An 18,262-nucleotide genomic window follows, 5' to 3' on the forward strand; every position below is an offset into this window, starting at 1 on the left:
AGCGTACATGTTGCGGAGAGTTTCGAAATATTGTAACCGGTGATATCGTTTTTCGATCGGATTGCAATTCTTTTGGCTTGCGCTTTTAGACGTAGCTAGAATTGTTACAAAGAAATGTAAGGACGATGTCATTCCTACACGATTAGGAATCCGGTAAAGACCTGGATAAACGCAAGAAAATCGGCTATTCTGTGTTTACATTTGACTCGAGTCGAACCGTAGAAAGGGACATAGAGCGAAAGAGAAAGAGATTCGAGGGGAAAAAAGCAATCGGCAGAAGCGTATCAATCGGTTAGTCTTTGCTGTATACGTAACGAGATATTATTTCGAAGCTGATTTATCCCAATGTTGGATCGCGAGAAACCGTGGAAACGCGTTGATTAATCGCGTAGCGACGGAAGTCCCGGTTTTCTGCGGGATTCCTCTCGGTGGCATGCAGATCAACCGAAGGGAAAGTGGGAAAGGCGAACGAAGAAAAGGGGAGTAAGAGGCAGGGAGCGAGGGATCGCGAGGAGGTACGGGGGAGTCGGGGGAATAAGGAGGGAGTATAATCAAAGAGCTTCGAAAAATCAGGATGCACTTAGAAGCACGTACTCGGCCTATAGAGAGGCATTCAGTTATACTGGTGAGTTTGGAGTCAAAGCAAGGACCCTTGGCCTCAGCCGGCGCATTACCTCCGGTGCTCGCGTCGTCGTCCGCGTCTATGCCCGCGTTTACATCCACGCTACCTTTTCCTCTCCGTGCGGTAACCGCGCTCTCCAGTATTTACGATCACCCAGCCGGCCTTTCGCGTCGAGGAGGAGAGCATCGTCGCGATTAGGAACCGAGCGAAGTCGAGCGGACCGACGCGGATCGGTCTTACCCGAAACCACCATTATGGACTCTCGGTCGACCCTAGAAGCTACTTCCTTGTTTCTCTTGGAATTTGGTGGGTCTTGTCTTCTTCTTGGATTTTGGGTCTGTAGGTTGATCATGGATAGTGCGGATATTAGTTGGGAGCGATGGCGTACAGTGCCGGGGATTGTAGTAGTTTGAGGTTAGGTGGATATCTAGGCAATCTCTATAAAGAGAGACTTTCGAATCGCATCGTAGACTTAGGCATAGAACACCATGCATACAACACTATGGATAGGTTATAAATAAATATAATCTAGTAAATATAAACGGTACGAATACTTATGGGACCTGAGTGTATGCAAGAAAAATGAACCCTTTGCACTCGAAGCCTTTTTTCTTGCATCTGCCAGCAACTCGAGATTTCTAACCGAAACAACTACGAACCGGTTCAATCGTGCGAATTACGTTTCGGTTCACATCCTCGGTTGCAATTCAATCCCGAGGAGTACGATTCTTTAAGTTTTCGAAATACTCGTCTAACGGACTTGGTTCGTTATGCGCGATAGGTTCGTCGCCGGGGTACATTCCTTTTCTACGGAACGTTGGAGAACGTCCTAACGAAGTGTTGCTTGATGGACACGAGTACCTAGCTTCGAAAGGAACGTCTGCGGAGGAGGAACGAGAAAGTAAAGATAACATTGAAAGAGAAAGGCGAACGGATTTCGTTGTCAGCTCGAAGACACGCGAGAAAGTAGTTGGAAATGTTGCCAATAATAGACAAAGATGCGGTCGAAAGATTCCGGTGGGACTCGAGGATCGTTGTACACCTAGAGGCACGTTAATTGGTAAAATCACCCTTCATTTTTCACGGTCCTCGTCATCTCAAACCGATCTTCGATAAGAAAACTGATCCAGAAGCGTACAACGCGAACTATAATCTGACTTGGGTCCTCGAAGATCGAGTAACGCCAGACGAAAAAGGAGAAAAACAATTCTCGCGCCCTTGGCGGCGGCGAAAAGTCGTCGAGGAGAGGCTCTCGCTCGAGGATCGTGATTAGGTGATATCGAATCCTATACACGATCACTCGAGGAACGAGTAGACGCAAGAGATGGAGAAAGAGAGGGGGGAGGGGGTAGGGAGGGAGGGAGGGAGGGAGAGCATGCGATGGGGGCTGAAGAGTCGCAGCGACGACACGGTGGGTCCTGAGAAGCGAGAAGAGGCGCTGAAAAGGTGGCTACTCGGCTTTGTAACGGAGTTAAGAAGACGAAGAAGAACCGCGGAGAGGGGTCGCGGACGCATAACCGCAGAAAACGTCGGAGAGAAACGTGGAAGGCCCGACGAACCCGAGGAAGAAGCGAGGTGGGGCGCAGCGGAGAAAAGAGTACGCGAAGAAGAGGAAGAGGAAGAGGATGGTCCTTGTGCACCGAGGACCCCAGGATACCGGCAAGGAGTATCCTAGAACTGTCGAGGATCCTTCACTCCCATCGTCCTCTTCCTCGTGCCTCCACACCCACCCCGCACCCCCCCCCCCCCACCCCACGTGTCTCCGCTCTTCGTCTGCGCGTCTTCCTTCCGCCGGTCCTCCTTCCTCGTTGTAAATATGCCTCTCTCCCTGTCCCATCGGGATCTACTCTTCCAAAGGGAACCGTCGTCTCCTTCAAATGCTACACCGAGAGGGGTATCACCCCCACCCTGTCGCTCCTTCATCTCGCGGTTCTTCCCCCAATTCCCTTTTTTTTCTCTCCGTCTCGCTAGCCGCGAGCGTCTACGCTCCTCTCGCGCCACGGGCGGTCTCCGCCGCGTTCCGTGTGCCGCGAGACTTTCGTACGGATTGCGAAATCAAGGGCTCTTCGAGGGCCCTGGAATAGGTGGAGGGAGAGAGCGCGACCTGGCGAGAGCGAGAAGGACGCCGTGAGAAGGACGACAGAGTGAGAAAGACGTCGGTGGCCTAGAGCGACTTCTACGAGGCCCTTCGAGGCTTTGCGTCGATGTCGGAGATACAAACTACGATTTTGTCGTTAAATGTATCGAGAAGAGTAAAGAACACTCGGAGGAAGCATTGATAAATGTTGCTTTTACAGACCGACCATGGTAACACTTTAACGACTGGTAGGATATATTAATAGACTTCTCGACGGGACGATCAAAACTTTGTTATTACGATGTATTATATAAATATCGATCGAAAACGATTCTAATAGATACAAAATGAAGACTGAATAGTGTTAGTATTAATTTTGCGAAGATGAAAAGTATTATTCGCTACTGGTCGGTAAAGTGTTAAGTCGGTCTTATAAATACCCGAAAAATCTCGGTTCCCGTCGACCTACGAACCTATGAGATCCGATGAGTTGGAGCTATCGCCCAATTTGCGCGGAGCGGCATTCGTAATCACGGGGGTCGTGTTTCATGGGGTGGGCACCATTCAGAAACGGACCGCGGGGTCAAGTGGCCCACCCTGTCCTCCCTTTCTTTCTTTTCATTCCCGATCGGAAGTGTGAAACGTCTCTCGGCCGCGCCCTTAAGTGGCGGGATCCGTGACACGTTTTGATTCCTGCGGAACGGTATCGGGTTTCGGATCTTCTGGGGTACCCGTGTTCTTTGCTCGGCCCGATCCTCGTTCTGTGCGTGTCGACTTGTTGACCCATCTTCCCGCACCAGAACCAAACGGATCCGATTTCAACGGTTTCGAGCACTCCGCGACCGATCGCTGCTCCTGGAGGTCCGGCGGAATCCCCTTGAACGGGAACCTGGGAATTTTGGCGGGAGAACGCGCTCGAATTTCGCGGTCAACCGGAAATTTGGACATCGTGGACTGCGAATGCGATAGCTGGTCAATTAACTTCGTGGACGTACGAGCTCATCTATCGGGTCGTCTAGAAAGTCCATGTCGATTTATCGGAATGGTTGAAACCAAATAACGCGTATACATCCCTTAAAAGGCGGAACGGTGTGGAATAAAATGGTACCCAATGTGCCTATCGAAGAAGTTCGACTAAATTAAATAATGTGCTGTGAAGGAACTGATAAACTCATTTCTTTGTCAAATTTCGACTCGGACCACTTTGATAATTACGGACTCATACGTATGTATCGGCATGTATTTATACAAATATACACTTGGAAACAACGAACCTGCCATTTAAGTTGAACAAACTTCTTATATAAAAGAAAAAGATTTTCATAAGGTTGTCGTAACCAGGAATAGAATTTCGAAGAATTTCGTCAGAGCGAAATCGAAGCCTGTGGAAAGCGTATATCTGTGGCAGACGCGTTGTACGATCGAACGGAGCAAACTAAACTCGTTAAGGGAAGAACCGTCGAGATCGTTTTGATTATCAATCCTACGCTTGACCAGCTCGCAGGTCGGTTGATTCACGGGCTAGCGTGAAACTCTATTAAAGCGGACTGTGGCTGCGTCGGTGCCGTTTCGATTTGTCCCTGCGAAGGGTCCGTGCGATTTCTAGTGGCTAATAGAAAGCCTGCCCTCTTCTGCCCTACGGCTTGCCGCGGACTCGAAGGGAGTCCAGGGGTTCATTCGTTTGGACTTTTACTTAAAGCCAAACCAACCCCTCGCGGGATCGATATTATCGGCCCATCTACTACCCCTTTCTAATTGGAATCTCGCTGTCTGGCTAGTTACCGTCTAATGCTAATCCCAGTCGTTGAATATCCTTCGCTATTTAACGCCTCCCGTCAGTTCGATGGAGCTATGGGATTTTTATCGACCCTTTCAGATCTGGCGAAAGGCGAGTTTTCCTAGAAAACTACGGTATTTGGATTTCTTTCCAGGCTTTCTACTTTCTACTTTTTCTCTGTCTACTTTTCGAGGAATCCCCTCAACGTTGACTTCCGGGTCCCAGGAGTCGAGGCCTGGCCGTGTCTCCTCGAATTAGAATCTCCGCGAGCTAAATCGAAACGAAGGTCCTCGATCGCTCGTAAAAGGAACGTCTCCCTTCCTTCTCTGGGTTCGGTGGAGTCTTTAGGGATCACCTGAATACCTGTCTCTCCGGGGCTCGTTCACGTAATGCCGCACGAAAGTAAATGGTGCGCATATCCTTAGACACGGAGAGAAAAGGTATTCTGTTTTGTCGGGGGATCATCGATACACCTGTGCGCCGCAACCTCTAATTTTCCTCTCTTTAGTTCCACCCTCGATCCCTAAATGTTTACTCGAATGCAGGGAGCTACGGAACGTTGAACCTCTATTCTCGTTTTACTCTACTTGCGCCTGGTTAACTCCGCGACCGTCCAAAATATGACAGCACCGACTCGGTTGCAAATAAAATACAAGGTTTACAAAGACTTTGGGATTCACCAAAGACAGAAATCCTCCTGTCGCTCTTCCCATCTCCAAGTAACAATTGATTGAGATTCGAGAGAAGAAATTAAACCTAGAGAAAAGCTAGCGGTGACTGAGAGTCGCCTCTCGAGCGCAAAAGGGTTCGCACTAAACTCTTCCTATCTCTGACTAAACTTCCTAACAAATCAAACAATTGCACGGATCGATACCGAAGAGATCGTATCGGAAAGAAGAGCTCGAGGAAGATCGAGAGACGGGCCAATGGGGCTCGACGGTAGAGACACGGTTCCTTTGGCCACGGCGAGGGCCGGCAGGGGGTTGAACGTGTCGTTGAAGTGGCGTGGCACGGGGTAAGAAAACTCGCGTCGTCGTGGGATTCTATCCGGTCGCCCTGCAGCGCTCACGCTCCTTTTCCTTTCTTCGCTTTCGTTCCAATTAACCTTGAAGCCACGAAGCGGCTAGGAGGCTCGCCGCAGGATGCGAGGGAGAGCCCCGCGAGCATAAAGGGGGCAGTCGAATGAGATTAATTCAGAAACGACGACGAGCCCTCTTGCCTCCCTGCGTACGCACGATTATACCATGGATGTACACCGAGGGATGCCTTCTCGAATATATCTGCGCCGCGACACTTCTACCGCGCGATTCTTTCGCTTCAATTTTCAACAACGTTTCTTCCTTGTATTACGCGAACAAGGCTGTTTGTATCGTTGTACTAGGTTCAAGTTTGACTAGGTTTAAGTTTGACTAGGTTTAATTTTGATTAATTTTCGTTAAAAATAAATTCCATATACTCTGAAGATAGACTCGCTAGAATGAACGTTAGACTTGTCTAGAACGCTGCGCAAGATCATTGTACGCTGCACTAGGTATAATTTTGATTATTTCAGAAATGAAATTTTGATTATGTTCAGAATAAATTGTATACATTCTTAAGACGTGAATAAATACGGATCGAATATAACCCACAGAGGGAAATCCTCGTGAATTCAACGAAAAAAATATCCGAATCCCTACACTGGACTACTCTGACGTGTGTGGAAGTTAACGAGAACTTGAACGATAACTAACTGAGAATAACGAATACTTCAGCAACCTGTAATTCGTCTCGTCTATGATCCGCGAAATTGCCCGTACCGTTTCTAGAGTTTCCAAACCCCCTCGAATATTCGCGTAACACGTTTCCACGGATGCTGAAAGTCACCTTTCACCGCACGTTCCCTTAACCGACATTGCATTTTTCGCGCGCGACGCGAACATCTTTTCGCAAATTCCTCTTATTATCGTCCCAGCGCCCGTGGAGTCCGCGGCCGCATAAATTTTTCACGGCATTTAAGCCCTCCCTCCTCCGTTATCTCTATTTATCGTCGTTCACCGATCCAGAGAAATGCTTTCCCTTTACAATCCCTTCCTACCTTCCTTCCTCCCGCTGTGTAATTTACATTTTCATTTCTGGGTCGCGCGATTAACCGAGAAAAACGAACGGCGTTTGTAACGTCGACGAGAGATCTACGTGGATCCAACGAATGAAAATGTTTTCCCGTCGCCTGCCATCCCTCCCGCCCCTCCCGTCACCTTGTTCTCCGATATTTTTCCCCGCGGTACAATTTCCTCTTTTCATTTTCTTTTTTCTCCTTTCTTTGCGCTCTCCGCGGCACGATTCCTTCGCGCTCGACTGCCTCGAGAACCCGCTCCCGTTATCCCAGCGTTCTAATGCGGTAGGAAACCGCGGAACCACGGACTCCTGGCGTCGGTAGCCTCCGAAAAAAAAAAAAAAAAGAAAAAAAAAGAAAAAAAAGGAAAGAAAAACGCGAAGAAAAGATGAGTCCCTGCGGTTTTCCGCCTCATTTCCCAACGCCAAGCGAAGGAAAGGAGGGAGAGCTCTCGCCCTCGACTTGGCCCCCTCGCCTTCTCCTCTCTCGATCCTCTCCATTGTGCCCTCCCATAGTCAACGGGCGAGGATCATCCGTCGAATCGGATTTCGACAGGCGCCTACGTTTTTCAGACGTCCTGCCGCGCCTCGAGTGCTTTCCCCGAACGTCAGAGGTCGAACTCCTTTTCTACGTGCGTTCTCTAATTTTTTACTAGGGGAGGTTTTGCCACTCTAACGTAACGAGCTAGGAGATAAATATTTCTGTTCAGTATTTCCGCCGCGTCGCCCACCACGGAGCTTTTCATCGTTGAAGAGCTTCGACGAATCATTCGAAGAACTAAGTGTCGACGAAAACCGATCTGGATAGAATTCGTCGTAAACTTTGATGTGAATTAACCCTTTGTACTCGAGGCATTTTTCTTTTTTTTTTTTTTTTGTAGTATCCACCGGCAACTCGAGATGTTTCTTAATATTCTATTGCTACGAGTTCTGAGCCGTCGAGATTTGAGAATCAGGTCACCTTTACCTCACCGACAATCATTTCAGCGAACACTTCGAGTTCCGACGAAATGAAACCTAATGAAAGTGACACCCAATGGTGACTGAGAGTCATCTCTCGAGCGCAAAGGGTTAAAAAATAAATAACGCGACGAATGTTAGATTCTGTAGGTTCTAATTGTCGCGAGACGAAACTTTGCTCTTGCGGACGTTTCCATGGGAATCGGTGGGTGGAAGGTGTTAAATTCCAACGGATGCTCGATACGAACGTGTAACAAGGTTACGAACGAAGTGACGCGTTCGGATGAACCGATTGAAAATTTCAAAGAAAGCAAACGACTCGACTAATTGCCGTCGTCAAACGACGATCAACTCGACCTGCATGACCGATACAAAGAACTCCCGTGGACCACAGTGTTCTGTGGTGTCGGAGCGTGTTCACTCGAGCCAAGAACCGGACGAGGAAGGAGAGAAATGGTAAAGAGGAATATCCACGAGCGGTAGATTTAATCGCGCTATTTTTTCGCGAAAGTCACGAGGTCCCTTCGCGGAGGAGGGAGAGGGAGGGAGAGGGGGGGGGGGAGGAGTGAAAGTCGTGAATTTCCGAGGTGTCAGCGAGGCACGGCCGCTCCTCTGCGCCCACCGGTAAGAAATCGTGAAACGGGTTGAGGATGCGTGGAGTGGCACCAGGGTGAGAGGGCGACTCGACGTCGAGAGGGATCCGCCCTCCTCGTGAAGGGTCCAGCCGGGTAGACAGTCTCACTAATTACGCCGCGCCTCATTAGCGTGGAAGCCTGGCAGTCGCTTAAGGACACGTACGACGACTCTTCTTCGGCTTCGTCAAAGATACGAATTTTCTTTTTCTCTCTTTTCTCTTCTTTCTCCGGTTTCTCCTTTTTTTTCATTCCTTCTTCCTCTTTTTTTCGCTTTCCTTGCTCCGCTTCCGTCGTCCCTCTCGCTCCTCGAGAACACAGACGACGAAAGGTGGTGCGCGGGGAGGGAGGGAGGGAGGGAGGGAGGGAGGGAGGGAGGGAGGGGAGGAGGAGGAGGAGGAGAAGAGGGAAGAAGGGCGGTCCTTTGCCGCGCGCGACTACTCCACGCTGCTCGTTCACGGAATAGGGAAAAAAGAAAAAAAAAAATATTAGCAATGAGGAGGAATACTCTTCTTGCACTCGCGACCAACGCTTCGAGGAGGACGTGTTTATTCGAGTTCGGGGGGGGGGGGGCGGAGGACGAGTTTCGTCTCTTGAGAGACGAACGAAGAAGAACGGGTCGTATGTGAATTATGATAAAAATGATAAACGCAGAGGGAGGTCTAGTTAGATATTACTTCTATGCTATCATCTTCCTAGAAGCTATGACGTATACAAAGAATAGAGGGTAGAAGATGGGTCATACGTGACCCTTGATAAAATCGATAAACGCAGAAAGAGATCTAGTTGGTTATTATTTCTATGCTATCATCTGCCTAGAAGCTATGACGTAAAATAGAAACCGTGTTCGATCACCCTATGGCACTCTCGCCCATACAATTTTCAATAGAATCGAGTAAAATCGAGATAAAATAAAGAATAAAGGGTCCTGTAATTCGATCTGCCAAACAATAAGTGTTCCCGATTAAGAGCCAATCGACGAGGTCGGTGGAGGGCACGCAACCTTGCCCCGCGGGCATCGTTAAATGGGTTTCAACGAACGCAGAGTGTAGGTCGCCGATGCGGTTTCACGGGGGGTGGGTTTTCGAAGGCGGGAAGGCCGATTTAGAGCACAATGCGGCTCAATGCCGAGGAAATTAGCCACGGCGCTGTCGGTGACGCCCGTCAACCCCACACCACCGGAAAACAGATCGTATCTATCGCGTTCGCAGAGCCACGAGGGAACGAATATCGTTCCAACTCGCGTTCCGTCCATCCGTATCTATTCTAATCGACGATTTTTAGTAGCTAGCACCGAACGATTCTCGAAATAATTAACAAAAGACGCGTACGGTACCTTGGAAAGATGGAAACGATGCTCGCTTGGAGAAGCGCGTCTGCGAAAGGACGTCACAGGGTGTCGCGCACTCGCAGGACACTCGCGTGTAACTAAGAGTATCACGTGTTTACAGTGCGATGTTTAAGTCGAGACCGACAACCGTGCGGCATCGAGGTCGGTTCGATCCCGATACAAGTACTCTTAACGTAAACACGTGGATTATGTAGAGGGAAGTGGGGTTATTACACGACGAAGTTGATGCTTCCTCGCTTCTAATCTGTTTACCAAAATAAATTCAAAGTCTTAACCGAATTTCCGTATCGAACCCATGAATATTTCGTTCCCTTACCAATAACGCGATTACATTTTTAATCTATCCTGTCCTAAACATCAAGTTTCCCGATTCTCTCAAAGACATCGAGAACCTCTCCCCCGGTCTCGTATTATTTCTACACAGGCCAACCCGCTAAAGCGATCGCGCACGGAATAACCGAGAAACAAGGAAATAAAACGATCACAATGGCCGCGAACGAAGATAATGAAATATTTTTTTCCCGTTCTTACCGGCACAGGGGCACGTCATACTTGCACACGACGAAGCTTTGAAGTTCCAGGCCAAAGAGATCCACCGCGTGCATCGAGTGTCTGAAGAGATCGCGAGGACAAGTTCACCTATGCTCTCGAAGATGAATGGATCCTATAGATTAATGGGGAGCCTGTATCGCAGGTAGACATACGCGGAATGAATAGGCGAGGGTGAACGAGCATTTAGAGAAGAAGCCTCTGTCCTACCCACTGTCTCTCTCTCGCTCCTCGATCCCCCACCCCCGGCCCTTCGGTAGCTTTTGTTCGGCTCGTCTTCGAGATCGAAGGTTTTTCCATGGAAAACACGTGTCCTCGTTACCCTTCCCACCGTAATTATCGACGGTAGCCGTTGTCGCTCAGCCGTTCTCTACTGGTCAAGTCCAAGTGGACGAAAAACTTACGGCTCGGTCATAATTAATATATCATTTTTAGTCGCGCGTATAGCTTCGTTCGACTCTGATATTTAAAATTTCCCTCTGTCTAATAGTAATCCAGTAGGATCTAGGAATATTCAGAGAGCTCCGCGCATTTCTATCCCGTCCAAAAGGTTTCCGTCTCGCACACAGATGTAAAGTTACCTATCGGAAACCTTTCGGAACGAGTGGGATCGTACGGAGCGTTCGATATTCTAATGCGATTCAAAAGTACGCAGGCGAACAAAGTAGACAAATATTGAATAGAGAGTTTGAGCGCAGTCATTGAGTGCAACGTAACATTCCGCGAGGGTATCCTCGCCATCTTTCTCGCGAAGGGTCCAAAAGGGGGCCAGGGATGAAAGGAGCCTCGGTCCAGACCGTCAGACCACGTAAGCGTTCACGAGCTCCTGGAGAAATGACTAATGGATGAATAATGACGCGTAATGGATGCGCGGCGGACATTACAGTTAATATCTCGTGAAAGCTGCTGCCGTTTACCGGAGCGAGAGGACGGAGGAAGAGGATCCCACCGTAAATAGATGTACACCTCGGTGACGATGGATGGGACGCGGCCGAGAGGTAATTTCTACCAGCGAATCGAGACTGAAGAAGCCGTTGGAAGCTTTCAACACCGACTAACCGTTTCACGTACTCCCATTGAGAGGCGCAATAGGGACGACTTGGTCTTCGCGTCGATGATTAATTTCGGGGGAACAGACGGAATTGGACGATTTAAAGAAACCATCGATTAACACGTTCGCTGAAACTCTTAGAAATAACTGATAATCGTAGAACCTCGTTCAACCTGAGAGGTGGAAACTTTGTCTCGAAACGATTGAAAATTCGACGATCTTGAATTCGTCGTAGTATATGATTTTTTTAACTCCGCCAAATTCACGGGCTGAACAAATTATCGACTCTTATTTATACGATTCGGTAGATTTGTATGCCTAGATCACAAAAATGGATGTTTCAACGTTAGGAATCGAACGGTTTGAAAGTTACGATTATTTAAAGTTGAGCACTTTTGGTTAATTGGACGCCATATTGGCTTTTTCCGGTCACCGATTTCTGGGCGACGTGACGAAACGTGTTAATGGAAGTTTCATAGGAGCGTGTTCAATTTTCTATAGATCGAGGAAATATACGCTGATCGGTGCTAAGTATTTCTGAGGAGGATTGCTCCTTGCAGATTAATCCTTTCTCTTGCCTACCGACTAAACGACGCTGTCCCGCGTTTAAGTCTACCGGTCTCTTGCATTCTGCATACAGTCAGTCTCACAAGTAGACTGCGGATTTTTACGCATTTATAGGGAATTCGAATGCGCAAGAAGCTACAAAATGCGCACATTATGCAAGAATATAAAAAAGATTCAAAGTAAAGTTCACATGATAATATTTACAGAGTAAAATAAATTTCTATTTAGGTTCGATATTTCGCGGCACTTCGATAGGTAGACACTTTAGCGAAGATTTTATTTTGCATAAAGATCCGCAGTCTGGTAATAAGTATTCGAACAGGAACCAATTCAAAATAAAACATCGTACATTTTATGGGAAGAAATAATTAACCAACATTCCTACATATTTCAAGACTAAATTCTCCGTAAATGAAATGTTTATTACTTTCGACGTCAACCTCTTAATTCGTTTCTTATTCGTTTCTACATTAAATTGGTTGCTCCGCGAATACTTCTTGCACTGACTGTATCTATCCATCCCACGTTCAACTCGTTTAAGTCTACCAGCGTCTTACGTTCTACGTACATCTTCCTTCTATCTATCTATCCCACGTTCAAGTCTACCGGTCACCTACATTCTTCATACATTTACTTTCCACGACTCTGACCCCCCGTTCACCGCCGGGCCCCCCCCTCGGTTCCCAGCGTTCGCGGAACGAAAATTGTGGTCCGATTCGGCGTTAACTCGCGACACTGTATCGAGAGGATTGCCGAGGAGAAGTCGCGGTGTCGGTAGCCGTTCGACGGTGTTCGTCTTGCGCCCGGTTTCTGGGCGATTCGAGGCACCGTCGGTGCGCTGCGCCACGAGTGTTTGCAGTCCACTCGAAACCAGTCCCGAACGAGCCAACGCGGGGGCGGGACAGGGACGGGAAGAGGGACAGACGGACAAAGCAGCGGAGAGACGAACGGAGGGACACGCTCCGGCAACGACGAGGCGGGAGGCCAGGGAACGAAGCTTAATTTGTCTAACGAGGGGCCTCTGCACCTGTCATCTGGACGAAGATACGGACGAACGGACGTGGCCCGACCCCGTCACCCCGCGTTTCTCCTTCTCCAACGTGGACGGCCTCTCGTCGTTTCATCCCTTCGGAGGCGCGTTTGCTTGCCTACTCGCAGGCTCGCTTTGCTTTGCTCGTGTTATCGAGCAGAGGCGAGGGCAACGTTTGACCCGTTGGCGTTAGTGGGATCCCTGGTATATTCGGTTGGCGTACCGGGAGGACGTCAAGCGTCCTGTGTTCTTGCTTTTAATTGGTATCGATCAACCACGTGGACCTACGGCTTCGGGGCGGAGACCGGACCATCCCGTGTTCTCGTTTGACTCCTTGTTACTCGGTACAGGGTACGATGCTACGCACTTTTCTACACGAATCCGACGTTTATAAAACGTCTCTCTCTCTCTCTCTCTCTAACTCTATTCTGTATCCCTGCCCCGTCTAGAATTTGTCTCGCGAACACTTGTTGACCAGCGGAGACTCTACGAAAGGGCAATCGTCTTTCCCCGTGTGTTTGGCGTTTCCCGACCCCTCGGTAAATCAATCACTCCCCCCGCGTAACGCACGTTTTGTTTTTACGATCCGGAGTGTCCAAAATCGTCTGCGTTTCTTTACGCTTGTCCGCCCGCGCACGCCTGGTCACGCCTCCGAGGGGGGGGGGGGGGGGGGCAGGTACAGTGTCAAGTCCGCGCGATCGTAAATCATCTTCCCGAAATCGTGTCCCGAGGGGAGAACAAGAACGGTGAAACTTCGCTGACCTCGACCGTCCCGATCCGCGCTACGCTCGTTCCTGCATCGTCTACGACGTATCGACATTTTTCGACGAACGAAGACGACGAAAATTGGCCGAGGCGTTGTTGGAAGCACGAGCTTTTGATACGTCTACGAAACATCGTTCCCATAGCCGACAACGATAACGAACGCGGCGATAGTCGCGCTCGCCTTTGTGATTCATCAGCCAGACACGAAGATCGGTGGAGGGAGGGGGGAGGAGGGAGGAGGAGGACAACAGACGATACGTGAAAGACCGAGGGCGGGGGTGGAACATCCACTAATTGGATAATTACGGAGTGCACCGCGTTTGTTTTATAATTGGGCGAAACCCGTGGAACCGTTGGTACCTCGACGTGCCAAACAACGAAACGGCCGGAGTCACGCTCTACGTGACGAACTACCCTCTGAGCTAATCCGGGACCAGAACCCCTCGTTGCTTTGCAACCCCCCCGGCTCGTGCTCCCGGCACCGCCTCTGACCCCTCTCCGTTCGTCCCCCTCGCGGATCCATCTATGCGGCCCTTTTTCAAACCCCCACTACTTCCAACCCTCTCGTCCCACTCGAACGACAGACTTGGAGAAATAGAATCAATTCCCCCCGGTCGGAAAAATCTTGCATAGTTCGTAGTACTCGGTCAAAAGTCGATAACTGTGCGAATTTTAATTCCAAACGCACACGCTGCCGCCCTGACTCTCGGTAAAAAAAAAAAAAAAAAAAAAAAAAAGGTCACTTTTTGAAAATATATCGACTCGACAACTACGCGATGCGAACGATTCGCGTTCGAATATGTACAGGTCGAAGCACGCGACTCGTATTACCAAAGGGTGGGACGATCGCTCGACTTCCACTGGAGCGGAGAAAACAATGAATGAAACCCCTACGTGATTTTTATTCGACGAAGAACCGTGTCGTTGGCGATCCCGAGTAGTCGCGTGCGCGTTAATTTGGCTCTCGTAAACCGTGTCATTGTTCGACGGATCGAGGGTCCCGCGTTAAAAACAGACCTTAATGCGCGATCGCGTTCATTGTGATTTTAAAGCGATCCTTCCGAGGTACATATCACAACGAATTGCACGAAACGACTCACCGTGATGCGCCGAGTAGACGTTCTGCGGTGTCGACATCGGCCCGTACGGGGGCGGCACTCTGTTGTGATTCGTGTAATGCCTGTAAACGTTACACCAAACCAATTAATTCACAAGGCACAGGGAATACGTTACGTAAAATTGATGCAACTTACCCAAGTATCCTGCGTCCTGCGTCGCTCAAAGATGCAGACTGAGTAGCGGGAGTGAAACCAATCTGCGGCTTCCACGAGTTGCCAGAATTGCGGTTCATTTGCTCGAAGTCTTGGGGTTTTAGAACTCTGGGTGGTTCTTTGGCGCCCTTCAACTTCCTCGCAGGGAAGATGAAGTTAGTGCCGTACTTTGGATCCCTAAATCTGACGCTACAAGGAGGACGAGCAATAATTCGTATCGCGGTTTAAATATGAAAATTGAATAAAAATGTTTTCGATGCGTACCAATAGACTTTGTTATTCCTGACCGGTGGCCCATTTATTGGCGATGGTAAAGTAGCCCCGTCCCCTACGCAATCCTCTGCCAGTAAAACCGTTCCGCGCATTCCGTCGAAGCTTATCGGAGTCTCCGCGTCGAATGCTACGCGGTTCACGTAAAGTCCTTTTATAAAATTGTAATTACCGTTGCCGAGTCCAACGTATAATCTGTCGTCACCGCGAACGTTTCGTTTTACTGAAAAATAAACGTGATACATACTCATCTCGCGCTTTGCGTACCGCTCTAAAAATATATGCCGGAGTTCTTACTTTCTGCTTCTGTCAGGAATTCGTAGTACGGTTCTAAAGCCTTGAACAGTCTTTTTTCGTCGACAAACGGGAGCAGGGCGACTCCCTGCCAGGCAAATTTCTTGCCATTCAAATCTATCTTAAAGTCTTCGGGATAGAAATCAATGATCGGTGATTTCTAAAAATATTTACATGTAATCTCATTCGGTATCGTAATATATTCTATACGCGATATAGTTGTTCCAAACTTACCGGATCGCTCATTAATTTTGCCCATGGCTCGGGGACGTGCTTGCTACTAGCTGCCGGAAACACGCCCATCAATTGTTCTAATGGACGAAACTGGAATATCGAAAATGAAAGATCTTCTCTGTAAACGGATCGATTAATGTTCGCGTTTGCGTGGATTTGTGCACTTAAATTAACTTACGGGTATGGTTCCTTTTTCGAATTCCGTGGATAAGCCGCCGATGTTTATGAAATCGCTAGCAAATGGAGCATAGTGGTAGGGAAAATACCACTTCCATGACGCGCAACCTTGGTAATAATATCGCAAGACCCAACACAAACCGCGTACATATTGTAGAGCTACGTTATTTCTGTAAAGAAAGAAAGAAAAATAACACTTATGTAATATACTACGCGTATATTTTCATTTCAAATGGTACTCACCTGAACTGTAAGTTATCCGACGATACGTCAAATTTCGATTCGTAATAACGATCTTTGAAACCATCTTCCCATAACCTTACTTCGTCGTGTGCTTGATCGTCATCTGAATCATCCTTTTCAACTTCTTCGATTGTCCGTTTTCGGCCTTTATTAGATGAATTCTGCGTAATATTTGACGTATGTCAGAGCCAATCACGGATATGTTTCGTATAACCAAATGCAAATCACTGTACCTCGGGACGAATCATACTCTCTAGAGCTTCATTGGAATTTCCTTTTGCGTGGTCAGCTGATGTACTATAGTTTCTACCTTGAACGCGCATCTGATAAGCTTCGTAACGCGCGTTTTCTACTGGTTTAACTCGTTCACCTACGGCCTGTAACCAAAACGCATATTAAATAAATTATTATTACAAACACAATCTATAGAGTTCTTATTTATAAAACGCACAGTGGGGGCAAACTGTCCGGTAGGAAGCCATTTTGGTTTGTAATTGCTGATCGCCATCATCCTATTTTTCTTGACTTTTTCGCGTTGCTTGAAAGCTAATTCATTCTGTTGCCTTTTCTTGAAAATTTCATCTTCAACGTCGCCAAGTTCAGACATAATCATCTGAACTCTGTCCAAATTAACGTCTCCGCTATCTGTCAAGAATCCCTGCAAATAATAGAAAATATATCACTACAAACGCGTCTTCTTTTCGTTTAACTTATAGTTAGTAATGCATATCATTTTTTAACAATATCCTCATCGTTATCGCATAATACGTACACCTGTCTTATATACTGTTTTCTTGTACAAATTAACAAGTCTATCGATTGCCCCTTCTCTAATCTCCAAAGATGGTAGGTGAGGCAGAAAATCATTTCCTACGAAGAAACACATGAACACCCAATCATCGACAGCCCGCTCGAAATCGTACTTAAACGGTAGATTAGGCATTTGTAATTCTCTCTCTAAGTATTCTCTGAGTACATTTAATCGCACAAATATGAACTGGCATTCGGCTCCAAAGGCGTTCTCTTCCTCTTTTGGAGGAGCCTCTGCACCCGTACACTCTTTCATTTCGTGTCCCAACTGACCGCATATGTCGCACGGTCTGGGTTTGTTCGGTTTAAATTCTTCACGAATTATAGTGAAATTCGGTTCATGCGTTGCGAGACCCAACATAATTAAATCAGCGTCCGCTCCACACAGAACGTGTTGCGTATTAGGATCGTGATCGGGTTGGGCTGTTACGTAAACAAAAAATTCCAATATATATAAAACAATTATTTTTCCATATAACGCACATGATTATTTACTATTTACTACGCTTACCTCTTTGTCTACGTATAAAATCCATTATTTTATGTTCTCCTTCGCCTGGTACGTTCGCATCGCTTAAAATTACTTTTATGTTTCTCCAACCTGGATCATTGTTTAAACGATCGTGTACATAATAATGCAGACATTTCGATAGCCTTGCCATAAACGGTGTGCCCTGAAATCGATTCAACGATTAGATTACAATATTCGTCAATGTATCTTAATAATAAAATGATCAAATTTTGTCCAAACCGGTGTAATGCAATTACTATCAAAATGGTCCTCTTTAGGTTTCTCTGGTGGTAAAGAAGCCCCTTTAAGAGACAGTTCTGAACGTATTCTATTTATTTCATTAATTTTTTCACTTGTTTCCTTCGATGCCCTAAACCTTCTTGATCTCTGTTGATTCATTTTGGCTCTAGGCGCCTAAAAAATACAATTTTATAATCACAAATCTTTTGTTTGTTATATATGAATACTCACAACTCCATCAATGGCCATATAAAGCAATTTCCTAGGCCTCACGATACGAAATAGACGATCGATGCATTCAAAAATAGCTTCCATCATTTCGTCTTCATCTTTCGGTGCTGGTCTGCAATGAAATAAACCATTACACAAGATCTATTTTATTATCTAAAATCTCAAATTATTTGTTACTTTGACGAATGCTTACTTGTCTTCTGGATGAGTGCATGGATGGATAATACCATTCATATCAAGATATAAGTTATCAAATTCTACTCCATTTGGATTTGGATCTGACGAATTCACAGGAACACGCACACCATTCGTAGTCACCGGCTAAAAGGTATGGTATAGATATATATGAAGAAAATTTAAAAATTACATACTTACATTTAAAAAAAAACAAACGTGACACTAAGCCCTTAAGGCGCAATTTTATAAGTTTTTTGTAAAAATGTCTGTATTTTGGTGTAGTACAATACAATAATAAACCTGTCAATAAGTGCATTGTAAATCATAAA

General features: G+C 47.1%; 1 protein-coding gene across 2 annotated transcripts in view; it reads right to left on the reverse strand.

Annotated features, from left to right (window-relative positions):
* LOC128893354 (5'-3' exoribonuclease 2 homolog) overlaps positions 1–18,262 on the reverse strand; it is a 29,537-nt gene that overhangs the window by 10,886 nt on the left and 389 nt on the right. For both annotated transcript variants that reach the window (XM_054154260.1, XM_054154259.1), the window contains exons 2-15: positions 17,950–18,077; positions 17,757–17,868; positions 17,526–17,699; positions 17,286–17,448; positions 16,737–17,197; positions 16,416–16,622; positions 16,198–16,341; positions 15,965–16,125; positions 15,723–15,891; positions 15,545–15,634; positions 15,314–15,470; positions 15,011–15,239; positions 14,729–14,935; positions 14,576–14,655 (exon numbers count right to left, since the gene is read on the reverse strand). In XM_054154260.1, the coding sequence (XP_054010235.1) occupies positions 14,576–14,655; positions 14,729–14,935; positions 15,011–15,239; positions 15,314–15,470; positions 15,545–15,634; positions 15,723–15,891; positions 15,965–16,125; positions 16,198–16,341; positions 16,416–16,622; positions 16,737–17,197; positions 17,286–17,448; positions 17,526–17,699; positions 17,757–17,868; positions 17,950–18,077 (2,482 nt within the window). The remainder of the gene's footprint in view (positions 1–14,575; positions 14,656–14,728; positions 14,936–15,010; positions 15,240–15,313; positions 15,471–15,544; positions 15,635–15,722; positions 15,892–15,964; positions 16,126–16,197; positions 16,342–16,415; positions 16,623–16,736; positions 17,198–17,285; positions 17,449–17,525; positions 17,700–17,756; positions 17,869–17,949; positions 18,078–18,262) is intronic.

The sequence above is a fragment of the Hylaeus anthracinus genome, unplaced genomic scaffold, assembly GCF_026225885.1.
Source record: "Hylaeus anthracinus isolate JK02 unplaced genomic scaffold, UHH_iyHylAnth1.0_haploid 27374, whole genome shotgun sequence".
Classification (NCBI taxonomy): Eukaryota; Metazoa; Arthropoda; class Insecta; order Hymenoptera; family Colletidae; genus Hylaeus; species Hylaeus anthracinus.